Genomic DNA, 17,369 nt, shown 5'->3' on the forward strand with positions numbered 1-17,369 from the left:
ACTCGCTAATTCACTTCTCAAAAGGCTCGAAAAGTAGGCGGCGGTGTCTTTGCCCTCGTCCTCAATGATTGGCGGTCGCGGACGACGACTTGGCTGCTCAATTTCGCCGAGCGATGCTCTCTGCAAAGCGCTTGGCTACCTGCATGATCTCTGTTACACCCGCGTTATATGCGCTGTTTGGAGAGCGGATAGTGACATTTGGAGCTTCGCATGTCTGCACTTCCGCATCGGCTGCCAAGCTCCAGCGCTCTCGGCCATCTCTGTGCGCGAGAATACATTGGTTCGAGATCTCCAAGGTCGCGTCACATCAACAAGTGGAATATGCCGACTACGCCTTGCTCTCTGTACTGCGGTCTCCATCGATCATCTGCCTCTCACTTGCTGGCAGTTCCTTGTCCTTATACTGCTCAAGCTCATTCATGCTATCCTCTGCATCGTTCAATTTGCGGAACAATATCCAGAAGACAATTCCAGCGACCAAGCAAGCCACAGCTAGCCCAATATACATCCCGAGCAATTTTGGATCGACAGCAACCGGACTCAGAGCGGCTCCCAAAGCTGATCCGAACGCACTTGTGAGAAGGAATAGAGACATGATGAAGGACTTCAGGTTGGGCGGTGCTTTTGTATATGCATATTCCAGACCAGTGATCGAAGCAAAAATCTCAGACAATCCAATCAAGAGATAAGCTGGAGTTTGTACGGCAACGTGAACGCTGTTTGGAGCATAGCTCCCATCTGGCCGAAGTCCAGCCTTGCAGGCTCCGGGCGCTTCGTAACATGGTCCGGAACTGTAGATCAATTTCTGTACTCCAGCGGCGTACGCCATAGCACCAGAGCCGAGCAAGAAGCCCCAGGTGATCCTGGTGATCGGCTTGAACTCGATGCCGAATCTTCGCAGTCCCGGATAGAGAAATGTGTCGACAATCGGGATGAAGGTGATGATCGTGATGGGATCAATATTTTGCATGATATCGTTCGGGATACCATGGAGCTGCATCTGTCCCGCTTGACTGATGAAGTTGTTCAACATTTGCGAGTAGACCAACCAGTAAATCGGGAAGAACAAGAAGACTTTGCACGCGACTACCGCTCGACGTACTTCTTCGACAAAGAGACTGTCCCACGGTAACATCTCACGTCTTCCAGTGCTCTGCTGATAATACTCGGGCTTGGCAGCATCCAGATTGCGCTTTCGCAGGCCGATCAGACAGACTTTGAAGGCGTGGGGGATGACAGAGCCCTTTGGTGGTCGAAGAACGTATTTCTTCTTGCCAACAACCAGGCATCCAAAGCCGACAAAGAATGCCAGCAAGCAGAGTAGGTAGGCAGGCCAGAAACCAGCATGTGCTTCCATCGTGGTCGTTGCTACGGCCGAGAGCGATCCTAAATTGATGCACATGTAAAAGATCATGTAGATGCGCTGAATAGTGACGGCCGGATCCACGATTACTCTTTCACCACTCTTCAAGATCTTGACGAAGGGCCTCGTATTCTGGTACTGCTCGGCGATAAGAGGACTCACATTGCTCTTGATTCCGCCAGTTCCCAAGCCAATGACGATCATGGCGACGATCAAGCCTCCCAAAGCAGCACCATTCTCGATGGCGGCCGGTAGCGAAGTCAGGAACAGGACCAGAATGCCGATGATGTATATGATGCTGGAATAGAATATAGTCCAGTACTTTCCCAAGTACTGATCGGCGACAATGGCACCAAGCACAGGAGTGACATAACACCAAAATTGGAAGAAGTCGGTCAGTGCAGTAGCACCGCTCTGACCAAGTCCGATGGCTCCTGGAAGTCCATTGATATCGTGATAGGAGTTCTCGATGTAGTTCTGAAACGGCCCAGATAGCCCGTAGTAAGTGAATCGTTCACACAGCTCGACGACTGCGACCAGGAAGGCAGACCATGGCAGCGTGTCAGGCACTTTCCGCAGTACCTTTCTGTCGGCTTCGGTCGGGTGCTCTCGACCGTCCACAGAGTCTGTATTGCACACCACTTCATGACCCGAGCTTCCAGCCAGCGGATACTGATGGGGATTGACAGCCATGTTCCTCTCAACCAGCTGATATTCTCCGCGATCTGACGAATTCGCGTCGCCGGCTTTGGAGAGCCAGGTGAGGAAACGCATCATGAAGGCGGGCGTGGCCCAGATACACAATGATTACCAGATGACAATACAATGTCGTGGACTCGTGGTTCGGGTTACGGTTACGGTTACGGTTACGGTTACGGTGGAGCAGGGATCCATTGAGGTTCGAGATTGGCGATGCCAAGGAAACCAAAACAAAGCAGACTAAAAGTGGCATGCTATCTGGAAAGCAAGCTGACAGAGGCATCATGATATGAATGGGTCAACATTGCTGGTAAAGGTGATGCGCCATTGGAAGAAAAACACACGCAAAGGTATTGTGGTATTCATAAGTGCGCGCCATGGGGTCGGAGAGCCGAGTTTCCGCTCAGCACCAGGTGTCACTATAATTAGTTAGCAACCCGGTGTTCTTGGCATTCGTAGATCTCCACCACTATGTCCAAACACCGTGTAAACCATGTTGTCGCATTTTCAATGGTATAGAGCCCTCGGAGGTGTTGTTAATGGCGCGCCTACTAGACGATTAACTTAATAAGCTTAAGCGCCTCTTCGACAAGGGTGATCTGTCTAATAATGCTATCTCCGACTTGATAAATATCGCTAGGCGCACTGTCGACAAGCTCTATAACAATTACGAGTTGTTTAGTGTGTTCTATATGGTAGATCTTGTCGCGCAAGGCCGTCTACGGAAGCTATTGCCAATATATTAAGATATGTGTATTTCCGGCTCTTTCTAGCGCCTGTAACTAATCCGGCTCTTACTATAGCGTATCCTCGAGTTCCTTATAGATCGACCGACCGCATACCAAGATAAGGTAATCTAGTACCTGTACGACGAATTTGGCGTTATCGTAAGCTAACCGACGATATCGCGTGTATTAAAGGACCGCCGGTAGACGAGAAAGAAGGCCTTCTATATCGCGTAGGAGCAGAATAGCGAGTTGCGCGATAACTTTAGAATATAGCAAATAGGTATGTCGGCGGACAAGATCGTTACTGTCGATGAAAGTGCCTCAAATAAGCGCACTAGATAGCGGAAATATGGCTACGGTCTAGTTAACCGTCCTGTCTACGAAGAGGGTAGTACTATACGGTCGAAGAGGTAGAGTATTCTACCTGCAATTAGTGTTAACGGATACCTTCTAGGCACGCTTATTCATTAAGGCTCTATTACCGGATTGATGTTTAAGCACTAGTTAAGGCATACAGTGCTTCCGCAAATAGAGCTAGGTATAGTGTTAGTAATAGATAACGCGTTAGTCTACCGGACCGACGGCGTAAAAGAGGCATATCGACAAGTAGGTGTCTACTTAAAGATGCTGCCGCCGTACTTACTAGACTTCAATCCTATTGAGCTATCGTTCTTATCGTTAAAGGCATAGGTTAAGAAGAACATATACGAGGCTAATTGCTTCTTAGACTTCGGACACTTTATAAGACACGTAGTAAGCGAGTTAGATATATAATATAACGCAGAAGCGTAGTTTTAGAAGGCAGGTTAGAGACACTAATTATAACACTCTTAGGTTTTCAAAGACTCGCTTATACTAACGACTATCTCTAGCTTAGCAATACGGCTCTTTAAGTCTTCTATTTCTTGTCTTATTTCTTCTACTATAGTACGCGCAGTATTAGTAGTATAGTCCTTTATAATGGCTTCAATATGCTATAGATTAGGCAATGCTAGCTACGGCGATAAGCTTCTCGAATAAGCTAACGAAGGCGATATAGTAGAAGTGTCGATATGCCCTTCTATACCTCTCGGCGGTAGTATAGTAACAATCTCCTCGTCGCCTTAACTGTCTACAATCTACTCGAAATTAGTTAAATTTATAAAGATACCTAATCGGCATACCTCTAATACGCTACGGGTAGCTATTGCGATAGAAGAGCCTAGAATTTAGTGGTTTCGGAATTATTTTGATCGCTAGCGGCACCTCGAGGCTATTTGAATCGGCGCCGTTAGTATATCGCTATATTCGTAGCGCGATCGAGTCGCGATCCGGAGAGTACCCGCTTATAAAGCCCGAATCTATAACGACTAACAGGGCATTACTATAACACTACTACAACACATCTATATTATCTCTTCGGTAGGAAACAATACTATCGATGCCGCTAAACAATCTCCCGTTATCCGTTTTAAAAAATATGCAGTTGTTATAAAGATATAGCGCTAGTAATATATTAGAAGTTCGCGACTTTCTAGCGCTTACTCTATGCCGAGATAGCCGAAATTTCGGCTTAGCTTTGCGGGTCCGGATTTGAAGAGCTAAATTTAACGACTTCAACTCGATACTAGCGCAATACTATAACGCATTATTTTTTATTCTTACAAGTATAGAGAGCCGAGACTATATCTATCTAATGCACCTCTAATTTATACTATACAAAAATACGTAGTATTAGTAGAATAACAAGCGACAACAGTTAAGCTAAAGTTTAGCTATTAAACTACCGATCTATAACCGAGAACTCGCTTCCGTACTAAAACAGCGCTTCTATAGCTAACTATAGAACAGGCCGTTAGACGACTTATTAATGCGACTAAGACGCTGCTTACGGACTTAAGTATATATATATCACTTTACTGTAGTAACAAATCGATCGTATTGCCCTTCTTTAAGTCTAGCATCGATCTAGCGCTTCAATTTGACCCTTCTTAGCTGCTTAAGTAAGAAGTCACCCTCTTTAGCGAATATACGCTTAATATTAGATATATTAGCGTGCCGTTCACTCTAGCTACTACTTAATTCTTTACGCAACTAGCTAAAGAAGCCTATTAATTCTATGTCCGCTATATGCGATTAATAGGAAGCGATTAAGCCTAGAATTAGACTTAATAGTAGTCCAACTGTTAGACTAGAAGCCGCTAGCGGACTAGACCTACGAGAACGCTTCTACGGAGCCTAGCCGTTATTATAGTAATTATAGATTACTATAGGGGTTAAAGAGCTATTAGCGGCTAGTCTAGCAGTCCGTAGAGTCTTAAATAGATTAGCAAGCTGCCTACTACGGTTCTTCTATATCTTTAAAGCTAGTATAGAGCCTAGATTACCTATAGTTAGGCGCCCTTCTTTAATACCCTTAATCTAGCGGCTTACAACGTTAGGGTAGATCTTGCAGTAATCTTTACCTCTGTCCGGACCGCTAAACTAATACAACCCGCCCTTATTAAGGTAGTACCTGTTCTTACAAGGCTAGCGCTTTGCTAACTCGTAGCGAGCGTTAGTTAACGAGCCGATTAAGGTAGTGTTATTGTCGTCGGCTTTAGCTTCTAAGCTATTAGATTAACCCTTAACCTTAGCTTAACTAGCGTGCAAAGCGTCTAATTGTTATTAAGTTGCTATGTTACGAACGGTGCTAGTTCTATAGTTACGACGACCCTACGAGGCTCTACTTAGGTTACGAGACACTAGCTCTTCTACGGTTGCTGTCTTCCGCCGCTCGATAGTTAATTTAAAGTCTAATCTTAAGCCCTTCTTGCCCTACAAGTGCTAAGAAGCTAGCATGTCGTACGTACGTTAGAAATTGCCCTTCTATATACTAGTACTGCGGAAGTAGTATTTAGCTTTAATCTTGTCCGCTAAGGCAACAATCTCTAAGCTAGCTAACTTATAGTCGTCGTTGTTAGAGCCAGTTATAAGCTAGTTAGCGTACTAATCGTAGACCTCTTCGTAGTAGTCGCTATCGCTATTAATCTCGCGAGGATAGCACTTACTCGATAGTAGCAACCGTAGATTAGCTAAATTAGCAATTGTCTACTATACGACGTACTCGAAGACTTCTCGCTCTTATTCTATAGCTTTATCTTCTTCTTTAGCCGATATATTGTCCTTATCGTCGACACCCGGTTGCTAGGTTAGCTAAGTTGCTAGCAACTCGTCGTCTATATCGCTAGATCCTTTACTTATCTTAACAGTCGGCTCTCGGCGTAGTCTCTTAGTAGCTCGATTAACATTAGCGGCTAGTTATTGCGTAGCAAGAGCCTCCTTCTTCTTCGAGGAAGGCTTCTACGCTCGCTTAGAGGCTCTTAGTATATCGACGGCTCGATAATAGCTTCCGAATAGGCCTCGTTCTTAATCCGGATCGTTACTAGAGGACCTAAGTAGGCAGAGGTAAGAAAGGCTTTCGTTCCGACCCTAGTTTGCCTCCTATTTTATATAGAGAGAGTGGGTCTACGGAAAAACCGAGGGTACGCGGAAGTTACGAGATCTCCGCGTATGGCGCGGACTTATGAATACAGCAATAAGCACAGTCAAGCTTCTGAACTCGCCAAACAACATACACACAGCACTCCACACACACAATGCAGCCACCCCCTTATATAAATCACCTCTTCTTCCCAACATTCAACCCCTTAACAAAAGCATCCGCCTTCTCCTCGAGCGCCAACAAAGATCCCAGCCCTTTCTTCAAATCCAACTCAATGTCATCAAAAGCCTTCTGCAGAATCTCACTCCCACTCATCCCAATCCGAATCTCTCCCTTCACTTCCTCCGGAGGATTAGCACCAAGTGGAGAAGGGATCTGTCCCGAACTCCTTCTCTTGCGTCGCTTCGCACTCTCCAAGAGGTCATCCATACTCACGCTTTTCGTTTCGCCTTCCGCCACGGCTTTCTGGCTTGAGGATCTGGTAGGGCTGAGAGGTTCGAGGAAGTCGACCGCTGCGGAGGCCGTTTCGTCGGTGATATCTGAGGAGGCGAGGGAGATTCCTAGGATTTCTTCGAATGACGTTTTGGCTTTGATTTCGTGCTTTGCTTCCTCTGCCTTGATCGGACTGCTGGGGACAGTCGCGTTGGCAACTTTGGGAGTAGTTGTGCTTTGAACCCCGAATTGCTTGCCCCATCTGCATTCGCTGGGGTAGTCGCATTTCATCCAGCAATCTTTCTTCTGTGCTCCAGCTACTACGTCTCGTGCTTCGCGCTTCGTAGTCCAGCGTCCTTGGAACCATCTCCCTTCGGGTACCATTAATTTTCCATTCATCTCCCTCTCGAAAATCTCCTCGGCGACCATCAATGCATCAGCAGCTTCCACACGCTCTACCACAGCTCTTCTCCAGTTGCCCCACGCTTTCCAGCCTTGGTAGTCAAACTCGCTCGCGCAAGCTGCGTGACGTACAACTCTTTTCCCACCATTACCTTTTTTGCCTCGCTTGACGACAGTGGTGCCAGCGCAGAAGAAATGGCCATCATCGAGGCAGCGGCGAGTGACGCCGAGTTGATAGACGCGATTACACTTGTGGCATTGCCAAAGCCAGTGAAGACTTTCTGGTGGCGGTGGAAGGAGCTCGGCACTGGCTTTCAGCTTAGCCGCGCGGGAACCAGTGCCTTGGTTGTATTTTGGTGGTGAGGCGGGAGGCGTGATCGGAAGAAGAGGCGAGAATGGCGTGGGAGGAATGGAGAGGAGGGAAGATTTGTAGGATGCTGGGGTAATGGTAAGTTGGCGCGGCATTTTGTTGGTCGGTGTTTATTTCTTGTCGTGCCTAGAAGGATAGTGTTGTCGCTTTGTAAGAACGAAGACCTGCTTCGAATGCGTGCTATTGATGATGCCGTGTTCAAGATCCTGCGCGAACTGTATCTATGTGCTGACAATACACTAGTCAATAGTGCGTAGAGAGCGGAATTCGACAACGTCGAGGAGATCAAGTCGTGAAAAAAGTCAGGAAATTGTGCACTATGGTGAGGAATGGCATGGTAAATTACGCATGACCACAATGCACTGAGGTCAATTTGACTTACAAAGACAGACGCGGAAGGGATGTCGGACTCACCTGAGTGTCTTTGTCTGAGATATGAGATGTCTTTGTTGAACACAGAAGTCTGGACGCCACCTGGATGAGCATTCGTAAGTTGTTCTTTATCTCATTTCCCAGTGCCTCGCCATTACGTCGGGACAGCGGCAGCAGTGCGCCTGCGGGTGTGAGCATATCCTAATCTGCGTCGATGGTACTCAGAAAAGTCCTGTTGATAGCAGCAAAACTTGCATGTCTCAGCTGCACTAATGTGTCACTACACGCAGCGCCTGGAGCATTAATCCAAAGATGAGGCCTCTGCTGACGCTGGGTATCTGCAGGCAGTCAAACACCTTGCCAAGGGCTTCTCCGCTTGCCGCAGCACCCATGACACTCGTGAGGGCTTGTGGCATGCCTTTCGTGACGAGCAGCTTCCTGGCTTTGATGCGTAGCTCTTCTTTTTGTTCGTCTGTCTTTTCTGGATAGTCGCGCTTCCAGATCTCCATCTCTTCGGCAGTGGGCAGAGTGTTCTTCCGTAACTCGTAGACGTGATAAGCTACACCGGCATCCGAAAGGTTTGAATCAAGCATGGATTTCTGAAGGAGGTCTCTGATTGTCAACAACTGTGGGTTGCCAGGTCGAAGCAGGTATGCTTTTGCAGCGCCTAGCAAGGTCCGCCTAATCTGCCAAGCACCCGAGAGTGTGTACAGTTGTGTTATGACAGCGAACATCAGCTCAATGGCTGTGGAAGTCTCGCGCTCAGTCAAAGGAGGCTTGCTCTCTGTCTTCACAGGTCGCTTGGGTAGCTTCGGAGGTTCCTCTGCAGGTGGTGCAGGAAAATCGGTAGCTCGCGCTCGTAGTACTTCAGTGCTCCTCCGGACTGGAGAAGGAGGTGCATCGTAATCCGCTGGCATTTCTGAGGGTGGTGGAGGCAGACTGATGCTTTCCTCCGGCTCCTCGTCAGCTTCTGGAAGCTCGGTGACAGATTCTGAGGTGAGCCCGAGCTCGGGATGGCTAATGACGCTTGTCGGACGACTTGGAGAGCTGCTAGGTGGAAGCCTGGCAGATCTAAGGGATTCGACACTCCTGGATGAGAATGAGCTGCCACGCCTTTCTAATGTCTCGGCAGCGGGTGATCTGGGCAAGTCCTGACTTTGCCTAGGACCTTCCATAGATCCAAGATAGCTGTCAGTCATGAATGACTGCCCGGCACTTTGCATGCTTGACCTGTGCCTGGAACCATTGCTGTCGACACTCGAGCTGGTTATCGATCTAGCAAGATTGGACTGGGATTGACTGGCCTTTTTGGTGCCTCCCACGAGTCCCGCAACTCCTCCGAAAACAGCTTTGCCACCTGCAGCAACGCCACCGCCGACTTGTTTTGGTGCCTTTGTGAGGGCATTGAACATGTTGTCTCCGATCTTGCCAAATGCATCTGGAGTCGGCCAGCCAAAGCCCTTGCCTGGACCATTTGGTGATTTGCTCATGCCCTGTTCCTTTTCTAGAAATCGTTTCATGCCTTCGCTCTCGGCCAATGGTTGGTACCGCACCGCGTCAGTCAGGTAGCGCTCCAGTTCGGTGCGTAAAGACGCCTTGGTATGAACCCTCCACTTTGGCAGTTCCGGATGCACATTTGCGAAGGGCACGCCAGTGATAGTGGAGAGCCGACGCAACACTTCGTGCAGAGTCTCAAAGTCAGCATACTTCCGAACTATCATCCAGCCGGGAAATGCAGAAGAGACGGGTTCGATCTGAACCATATAATCTGTAGTTGGCTTCGCTTTGAGCGACGCCTTTTCGCCAGGCACACTATCATCAAAGATGGAGATATTCGCATTGTGCAGTGTCAAGACCGCTGCCGGTTGCTCCTTCGAGGGACTGTCCATCGACAGCGCGGTTGCTTGGGTCCTTGGCAACATCTGATCGAAACTGGTGAATTGTTTACTGGGCGAAGCAAGTTGTTCCTCTGAAGCCACTGCAGTTTCGCTGATAGATGATGTATCGTCAGTCTGACGGTCGCGGTCGCTCTGGCTTGATGTGGGAGTAGGTGCTCCTTGCGTCGTTGCATCTGAGCTATCTCCCGCGATTGGAGGAGTCTCTGTGCCTTTTGCACGCTCTTCGGCCGCACGTCGCTCGTCCTCGGCGATCATGAGCTCAGTCAATCTTCGTGCTTCCTGCATCGCTTCGTCCATAGCTTCTTCCGCTCGACTCATTCTCCTTCTATGCTCTTTCGCCGCTACAGATCCACTATCGTTTGGAGGCTGCTTTTGAGCTATCTGTTGTTCCACCTTTGGCGCGTCGACCTGCTTCCTGCCTTCCATGCCAGCGTCAACAATATCCATGACTTCTTTTGCGGTTTCCGACTTTTCCAATCCATACACGATCCAGTCATTGATCCATGCTGGTTGGGAACAATGGTCAACGGTATATCCAAGCACAAGCTTTGCGAAAACTTCTTTCAAGAAAACGTATACAGGCGGACAGTTGGTGTGCTTCGGATCAAGGTATGACTGCAAGACGTCTTCGGCGCTGTCTCCCATCTTTAATGCCTGCGAGTCTCGGTCCAAGAGATGAGCTAGGTGACTTTCAGGCTTCATAAGCAGGTATGTCGAAATGGCTTCCTCGGCGGTCGCATTCGGCGACGCGTTCAAAGCTGCGGCCAGCTCCTGTAGAAACACGATGATCATAGAGCTGGCGTTCATAACAAAGTCGAGAAAAGCATCGGCAGGCCTCTTACGCTGAAGGTGCCCGGAAAGAGACAGGACAAATGCGGTGAATGTTCTTCGACATGTTGCTGGAAAGCTCTGTTCGCCGGGAATCGTGGTATCGTACCAATAATGAACATAGTCCCTAATGACTGCAGTCGTAAACGCATCCAAAGCCGCTGCAGTCTCTGGGCCGAAGGAGGAGTAGTCAAGCGCGTGGCTCGCGAATATTCTGGTATCCTCTGCAGTCCTCGAATGTGGCCTGCTCGACCGCAATTCGAGCAGTCTTCTGGCCACCTCGATACTTGCTTCGCGCTTCCGTTCTTCGTCTATCTTCTTCGTGGCTTCGTCTCGATGGTCAGCTCGTACTCCTTCCCATGTCGCATGCAATACTACGCCGCCCGCGACGCCAATAATGACCAGCCCAACTCGTCCCAGGACCAGATACGTAGTCGCTCCCAGACCAACTAAACATGCGCCAAGAGTCTCATTAGTTGCATGTGATAGGAAGTGGAGGGCTCGATCGGTGAATGACTGCAGCGTGGACGCTATTGTGCTTTCGTGCGGGCTCGACGGCGCAGAAGTGGGAGAGGACGGCTCCTCAATAGCAGCATCGTCCTGGACGGGCATTGGGGCTTCATTAGCAGCGGCCTCCGCAGAGTCTGGTCTATCCATTGTCGCGTAGTATTGAGTATATGGTCATGATCCCATACGTAGCATATGTCCCGCCATGCAGAGCCGTATTCACGGGCTTACGGTATACAAGCAGCAAGAGCAGACGTGTCAGACTGACTGTGTGCACGGATGCGTGGGTGGGAAGTGGGAAGTTCGCACCAGCCACGCTTCAGCCACTGTGGTGTGGTGTGGCGTTTGAGGTAAACATTTCGACTTCAATGACTCTGAAGCAATCCATGTCTGGTCACGACAGCACCACCACCGCGGCGAGAGAGAGTCTGGCACACCATGGCGGCAACCGCAGACGGCCAATTGGCACAGTCCGCCGACGAGAAGTTTGCATTGATCAAGAACAATCTGCAAGAAGTGCTCAATCCCGAAATCATTGAAGAAGTTCTGACGAAGAATGAGCGCCCTCTCCGCATCTACTGGGGCACCGCAACGACCGGCAAGCCTCACTGCGGCTACTTCGTTCCTATGCTCAAGATCGCCGAGTTCCTGGCTGCCGGCTGCGAAGTGAAGGTGCTCTTGGCGGACGTGCATGGCTTCCTCGACAACCTCAAGGCACCAATCGAGCTCGTCAACTTCCGCGCCGACTACTACCGACACTGCATCACCGCCGCCCTCAAGGCCGTCAACATTGATGTGTCGCGGCTGAAGTTCGTGCTTGGCTCATCTTACCAGACGACGGGCGAGAGCGGGGCCAAGTACTTCATGGATCTGCTTCGACTCAGCACTTCTGTTTCTGGCCACGACGCCAGCAAAGCTGGCTCAGAAGTCGTCAAGCAAGTCGAGGCTCCTCCGCTTTCATCTCAGATCTACCCACTCATGCAGGCACTCGATGAGGAGTACCTTGGTGTGGATGCACAGTTTGGCGGCGTCGATCAGCGGAAGATCTTCACGCTTGCAGTCGAAGCATTACCTCGTGTTGGATTTGCGAAGCGCGCGCACTTGATGAATCCTCTCATTCCTGGTCTGCAAGAAGGCGGCAAGATGTCTAGCTCCGATCCAGATTCCAAGATCGACCTGATCGACCCACCAGAAGTTGTCAAGAAGAAGCTGAAGAAAGCCTTCTGTCCACCAAAGCAAGTGGAGGGCAACGGCGTTCTCAGCTTTGTCGAGTATGTGCTCCTTCCAGCATCGGCGCTCAAGAACAACGGCACGCCCAAATTTGTTGTGCCACGTCGCGACGCACAGCCACTCGAATACGCCAACATCAAGCAAATGCACGATGACTATCTGGCAGACGTACTGCAACCTCAGTCACTCAAGCCTGCCGTCACCGAAGCGCTCTTGGAGATTCTTGAGCCAATCCAGAAGGACTTCGCTCAAAGCAAAGAGTGGCAGGAGATCGAGCAGAAAGCTTACCCTCCGCCACCTGCTCCCGAGAAGAAAAAGAAGAAGGAGAAAAACCTTGGCTCGCGGTTTCCCGGCGCAAAGAAGGAGAATGGAGCGATCGAAGTGAAGCCGGATGGCAGCATTGAAGGCCCTGGTGCACACGAGGCAAGCGTCGGCAGGACTACCGAAGATGCGATGAGCAAGCTGAGTGTCGCGGAGACTGAAAAGGCGTAGCAATTCAGTGAGCTGTTCCTGTTCAGGGCAATAGAAACTGTGTTCATTCTGTGTCATGCTGAACGTCTGATGCAGTTACAAACGAAGTCTACATTTATGATCCACGGCTTTCCTCTCAGCAATTGCTCCCATTGTGCATGCGAATAACTCGTGCGACCTCTTCAAGTGGACTCGGGAATCTCTGAGGGCACACACTATCCAGCACTCGAGTGCGCAACAGTATCTCTAGAGTACGCCTAGCTGCTAGATAACATCAACGCCAAAGGGGCTCCGTTCGAGGCACCTCAGCCAAGAGTCGCCAATCATTACATCTCCCTTCCGAGGCCTTACTACATGTAACCAAAAGCGACTCCAACATCCTCCAATGCCATCCTGACCCCCTCAAGAACCCGCTCCATCGTACTCCACTCGACCTTGCCCATTGCCTCCACAGTACTAAAACTCCCCGACGCCAATTTCGGCATCAACCTACCGCCACTCAGCAGACTGGGCTTCGGGGCTCTCATAGCCTTCCCCTCATGCCACAGCTTGACCCACTCCATGAGATTCCTCCAATTCAACGAACCCTCGTAGACCCCGAATCGGGTCGCTGTGGGGTGGCAGATCCAGTGGGAGGTCGGCTGGCGCGGCAATGGATTTTTCAAATCATAGCAGTAGACGCTGAAAGTGTTCTCCTCGAGGAAGATGAGGCGGGACTCCATGTAGGTCTTGCGACAGACTGCGACGAGACCAGGATATTGCGGTTTGTTTGTCTCAATAATTGCGATCTTGAAATCTTCGACTAGGACGTCGCGATAGATGCGGTTGAGTAGCTCTGCTGGGAGACCAAGGAGAGAGGCGCGTGGGTAAGTCGGACGTCCTTTGCGCTTCAAAAAAAATGTCAGACTCTGAACAGGTCGACAGTGGTAGATGAATTTACATACTTTGGTCTCCTCGACACAGCCCATCTTGTCTTTCAATCGCCTCGACCGGATCGAAGGCGGTAAGTCGGCAGCGTTGACTGCTTTGCGCTTTGGCACGGTGCCCTGGGAGGTTGGTGTTCCCATCAAGAGTGGTAGCAAAAAAATTTAAGCTTCAACTCAATATCGAAGCAAAATAAGGTTACAGGTACGCTTGCGGCTCTGGCAGCGGGCCGTGCACTTTAACATTCGGCACGTGAAAGATGCTGTGAGTGAAGGGCCGGGGATGAGGCCAACCCGCAGATAAGCGTAATTGTATACTTGTAGAATGTCGAATTGAGTATATAAGGATATTCTTGGAGCTAGTAGAATTTACTTATAAGGTCTAGCGAAGAGTACGAATTGTCGCGTAGCTCTAAAGTATTACTATCGCGTCGCCGTATATTCTATCGCCGCTATATATTCTATCGCTACTATATATTGTACGGCGTGCCGCCGCCGTATTTGCTATCGTCGTTGTATTATCGCAGTCGGTACGTAATTTGTGTTTTTAATTTCTACTAATAGTAGCTTAGTACGTAACGTTTCTTTTTAATTTCTACTAATTAGAGGCCGAGCTAGATTTTATTAGAGAGCGCCCTTTAACAATTAAACCCTCGCCTAGTATCCTATATAACCTAAGGCAGAATTCTAATCGTTATTTTATACTCGCTCTAGATACCTTCTATAACTCTCGTCGTAAGCTCCTCGAGTTATTCTAGATGCCTTCTACTTCGCTAGAAGAATAGTATTAGTACCGGGATATATCTTTATTAAAGTATTTACCCTAGGAGACTAAAAAGCGTTTGCCTAAAAAAGGCACAACTTACTTAGTAAGATGTTGCCATGCGCAGATTGATTGAGGGCCTGGGACAAGAGTGTAGAAAGTCATCGGATGCCAAGCATAGGAAAATGCGATGCATCGTAGCTTCCTGCAAAGTGGTCCACTTTTTCAACTTTGTCTTCTACCTCTTGTACTTCCACTCAGTGGTGCCTGAGGTTGGTTTGTCTTCTACAATCCTCGCCTCGCATACTGTGCACCTTGCCGATGATGGAAGATCTGGTCCGCGAATTCAACAGCCTTCCACGCCCACAAACTACTCCAACAGGCTTGCCCAACCATTGGGTGTTCCGGTCGGTCTTCTGCCTGCTCTTTCGATCACTGCATACAGCATTCTCCCCTAATCAAGCGATGATTCGGGTCTCCTCAGACGACATGCCATTCGCTCTTGCTGATTATCTGCGCTACCGCAGCTGACGCTTTGGGGCAGGACTCGTCATGTGCCGTTACAGCCACCCGGTGACCTTCTGATCGCCGTCCACCCACCCAGCACCTTCGCCTTGCACGCGGGACCGGCGCAAATCCTGAATCTGCCTTCTCTGCCCGACAAGGCAACTGCAATCGTGAGCTTGCTCCTGGATGCATTCATCAAGGGTAGTCGCGATCCCACTGGCAGGCAGGAAGCTCCAGCTTTCGCACCTTGGACCTGGGCAACCGACGACCAGGAGCTGGCAGAGGCAATACAGCTGAAGCTGAGAGACCACGGCGTTCAGGAGGCGCTTTGTAACGTGGGCTTGTGTACGCAGCAGGAGAAGGGCATCGTCGACGAACAATGGTCAAGGCTCGTTGGCATGATGATGACCCTGATGGGCCGGGATGCAAAGACTAAGAAGGCTCGAGCTGCGGCTCAAACCACAGAGGTCTCGTCGTCATCCGCTACCTCCACGAGCACAGTGCAGCTTGGTGATGCCTCCCAGTGCCACCACTGCCGCAAGACCTTTTCCACATCACCCAAGAGATGCTCCGCTTGTGGTAAGGCGTACTATTGCAATCGGGACTGTCAGAAAGCGGACTGGAAGCGACACAAGAAGCCCGACTGCTTGGCCAACCGTTCCGACTCTAATTCCTCGGCAAGTGCTGCGCAGGCACGAGAAGTTGTCGACGCGCACACCTATTTCAACACTGTAGCGCATACTATCCCGGAAGCCCAAGCACTGGCAAGGACGCTGAATCTCGTCTTGCCCAGCTCTCTATCTCCAGCTCAGAGACAAGGCACACGGTGAGTGAAGAATTCTCGCTTACCAAGGCACCTTCTAACGCGGATCAGCAAACCACTGCGGCGTCTGATCGTGACCGGCAACGACAGTGCGGAGAACATGGCGATGCTTTTCGGTCCATCTTGGCAAGAGAGCATACAGAGAGACCGTGACGAGATTCGTCTCGAAGTCCTGCTCAATCCTCCAAGAGGCTCTCCCTCATACGCCATAAGTGCACAACTCGATGCTGGTGGCCCAGTAAGTGAACAGCACTGTCCCTCCGCCCTCAGTTGTTTCGTTCCTCAACCTTGTGATTGCGCGACCGTTGTGATCGTAGCCCTCACAGCATCTAGTTTTGTCGAAGCACGTCGCGTTCTCTCTACAGCTTTTACTAATGATTCCCCCTTTCCAGACGTGGTCTCCGCGTCCAGCAACCCCACAAGAGAGAGCAAGACTCGATGAAGTGCGCGAAATGCAGGCAATGATACGCCAGCGTGTAGGGTCTGGCAAATCACCATCCAATGCAGATATGCAGGCCATCTTGACATCATTCGGTGCCCACTGGGTGGACAAGCTTCCAACATACCAGCTCGCCATAAACACTATGGATCAAGGAGTGCAACCCCTATGAGGAGTTGGCATCAGAGCAAAGCATCAAGCATTTTGTGCGCTGAGCCTTCGAAAGTAAGCAAATTGTAACAGTAGCTTAAACCGATGGGTGCGACTCCGCTGCCTTTCTCTGCCCTAAAGTACGTCCTCATTCATCATTTCCCGATTCGTTAACACTGACCGATATCCAGATCGCATCAATGTATGTGTAATGTACCCGATGACATCCAGCTCAAGCTTTCGTACATGAGACCTTCCAGCTCCTTGCCGCATCGTCCATACTAAGTCCTCTGTGTTTGATGTCCTGATGTTCCGAATGCTTCACCTCCTTACAGCTCGACATCATCTCCAGAGGTGTTGCAGCAAGTAACGCGTCACCCGAGCATCCTTCGTTGGCCCAAAACTCGATGTTGCACTCTGCGAGATCGGTCAGCACTGAAAGGGCTTTCAAATTCTCCCGCACGGGTCGTACCATTTCCATTGATCTCTAGCCCCTCGCCTCTAGCCGATATATCCCTCCTTCGTCCTGCTCCTCCGTGGCTCAGACTGTAACTATTGAATCCCTCCTGAGTCGAATGGCACGAACTGTCCAGGTCCTGCGAGGCCACCTTCGTCGTACACGTAGAGTCACGGAAAGACTGGATTTGCATGCCGAGAACAGCGAATGTATTGTCTGCAGCAACGATGGCCGCACTCAAACTTGCTAACAGCAATGGTACCGCAAACATTGTGGATCTCTAGCGGCATTGATGAAGCGTTGATGATGAAAGATGTGCATTCCTGAGGGGTAGTAGTAACAACGACAAGAAAGGATCTAGACTACCGCTACTGTAAGAGATCGCAACACCCAAGACGGGAATTAAGCATATTTGAAAGATTAAGTACTCGCATCCTTGCGCTGCTGCCGCTGCACGAGGTGTCTCGTGACGCATCCGGTCACCGATGATTCGCTGCGTAGCCTGCGTTGCAACCAGGAACAAAACTGTTCAGCCTTGTACAAT

The 17,369-nt window shown here is 49.8% G+C and overlaps 7 protein-coding genes across 7 annotated transcripts; 2 read left to right on the forward strand and 5 right to left on the reverse strand.

Annotated features, from left to right (window-relative positions):
• Nucleotides 1–32: 32 nt before the first annotated feature.
• On the reverse strand, nt 33–2,056 carry MYCFIDRAFT_155401 (uncharacterized protein; the record flags this gene model as incomplete). The annotated part of the gene is made up of 1 exon (XM_007930246.1): nt 33–2,056. One exon carries the CDS (start codon nt 2,054–2,056, stop codon nt 329–331), a length of 1,728 nt encoding a protein of 575 aa, XP_007928437.1. The 3' UTR covers nt 33–328.
• Nucleotides 2,057–2,170: 114 nt separating this feature from the next.
• Nucleotides 2,171–2,557, reverse strand: MYCFIDRAFT_176482 (uncharacterized protein; the record flags this gene model as incomplete). The annotated part of the gene is made up of 5 exons (XM_007930247.1): nt 2,171–2,198; nt 2,240–2,316; nt 2,338–2,369; nt 2,405–2,464; nt 2,500–2,557. The coding sequence occupies 5 exons, from the start codon at nt 2,555–2,557 to the stop codon at nt 2,171–2,173; spliced, it is 255 nt and encodes an 84-aa protein (XP_007928438.1).
• A 3,873-nt stretch (nt 2,558–6,430) lies between these two features.
• Nucleotides 6,431–7,552, reverse strand: MYCFIDRAFT_77101 (uncharacterized protein; the record flags this gene model as incomplete). The annotated part of the gene is made up of 1 exon (XM_007929903.1): nt 6,431–7,552. One exon carries the CDS (start codon nt 7,550–7,552, stop codon nt 6,431–6,433), a length of 1,122 nt encoding a protein of 373 aa, XP_007928094.1.
• A 546-nt stretch (nt 7,553–8,098) lies between these two features.
• MYCFIDRAFT_155403 (uncharacterized protein) lies at nt 8,099–11,315 on the reverse strand (the record flags this gene model as incomplete). The annotated part of the gene is made up of 1 exon (XM_007930248.1): nt 8,099–11,315. The coding sequence occupies exon 1, from the start codon at nt 11,210–11,212 to the stop codon at nt 8,099–8,101; it is 3,114 nt and encodes a 1,037-aa protein (XP_007928439.1). The 5' UTR covers nt 11,213–11,315.
• Nucleotides 11,316–11,500: 185 nt separating this feature from the next.
• Nucleotides 11,501–12,887, forward strand: MYCFIDRAFT_155406 (uncharacterized protein; the record flags this gene model as incomplete). The annotated part of the gene is made up of 1 exon (XM_007930249.1): nt 11,501–12,887. The coding sequence occupies one exon, from the start codon at nt 11,501–11,503 to the stop codon at nt 12,782–12,784; it is 1,284 nt and encodes a 427-aa protein (XP_007928440.1). The 3' UTR covers nt 12,785–12,887.
• Nucleotides 12,888–13,113: 226 nt separating this feature from the next.
• Nucleotides 13,114–13,830, reverse strand: MYCFIDRAFT_197978 (uncharacterized protein; the record flags this gene model as incomplete). The annotated part of the gene is made up of 2 exons (XM_007930250.1): nt 13,114–13,650; nt 13,708–13,830. The coding sequence occupies 2 exons, from the start codon at nt 13,828–13,830 to the stop codon at nt 13,114–13,116; spliced, it is 660 nt and encodes a 219-aa protein (XP_007928441.1).
• Nucleotides 13,831–14,691: 861 nt separating this feature from the next.
• On the forward strand, nt 14,692–16,653 carry MYCFIDRAFT_204223 (uncharacterized protein; the record flags this gene model as incomplete). Its single annotated transcript, XM_007930251.1, has 6 exons — nt 14,692–14,856; nt 14,994–15,301; nt 15,458–15,782; nt 15,870–16,017; nt 16,172–16,260; nt 16,560–16,653. Exons 1-6 carry the CDS (start codon nt 14,771–14,773, stop codon nt 16,651–16,653), a joined length of 1,050 nt encoding a protein of 349 aa, XP_007928442.1. The 5' UTR covers nt 14,692–14,770.
• Between the last annotated feature and the right edge of the window lie 716 nt (nt 16,654–17,369).

This window comes from Pseudocercospora fijiensis (assembly GCF_000340215.1).
Source record: "Pseudocercospora fijiensis CIRAD86 unplaced genomic scaffold MYCFIscaffold_6, whole genome shotgun sequence".
NCBI classification, from domain to species: Eukaryota; Fungi; Ascomycota; class Dothideomycetes; order Mycosphaerellales; family Mycosphaerellaceae; genus Pseudocercospora; species Pseudocercospora fijiensis.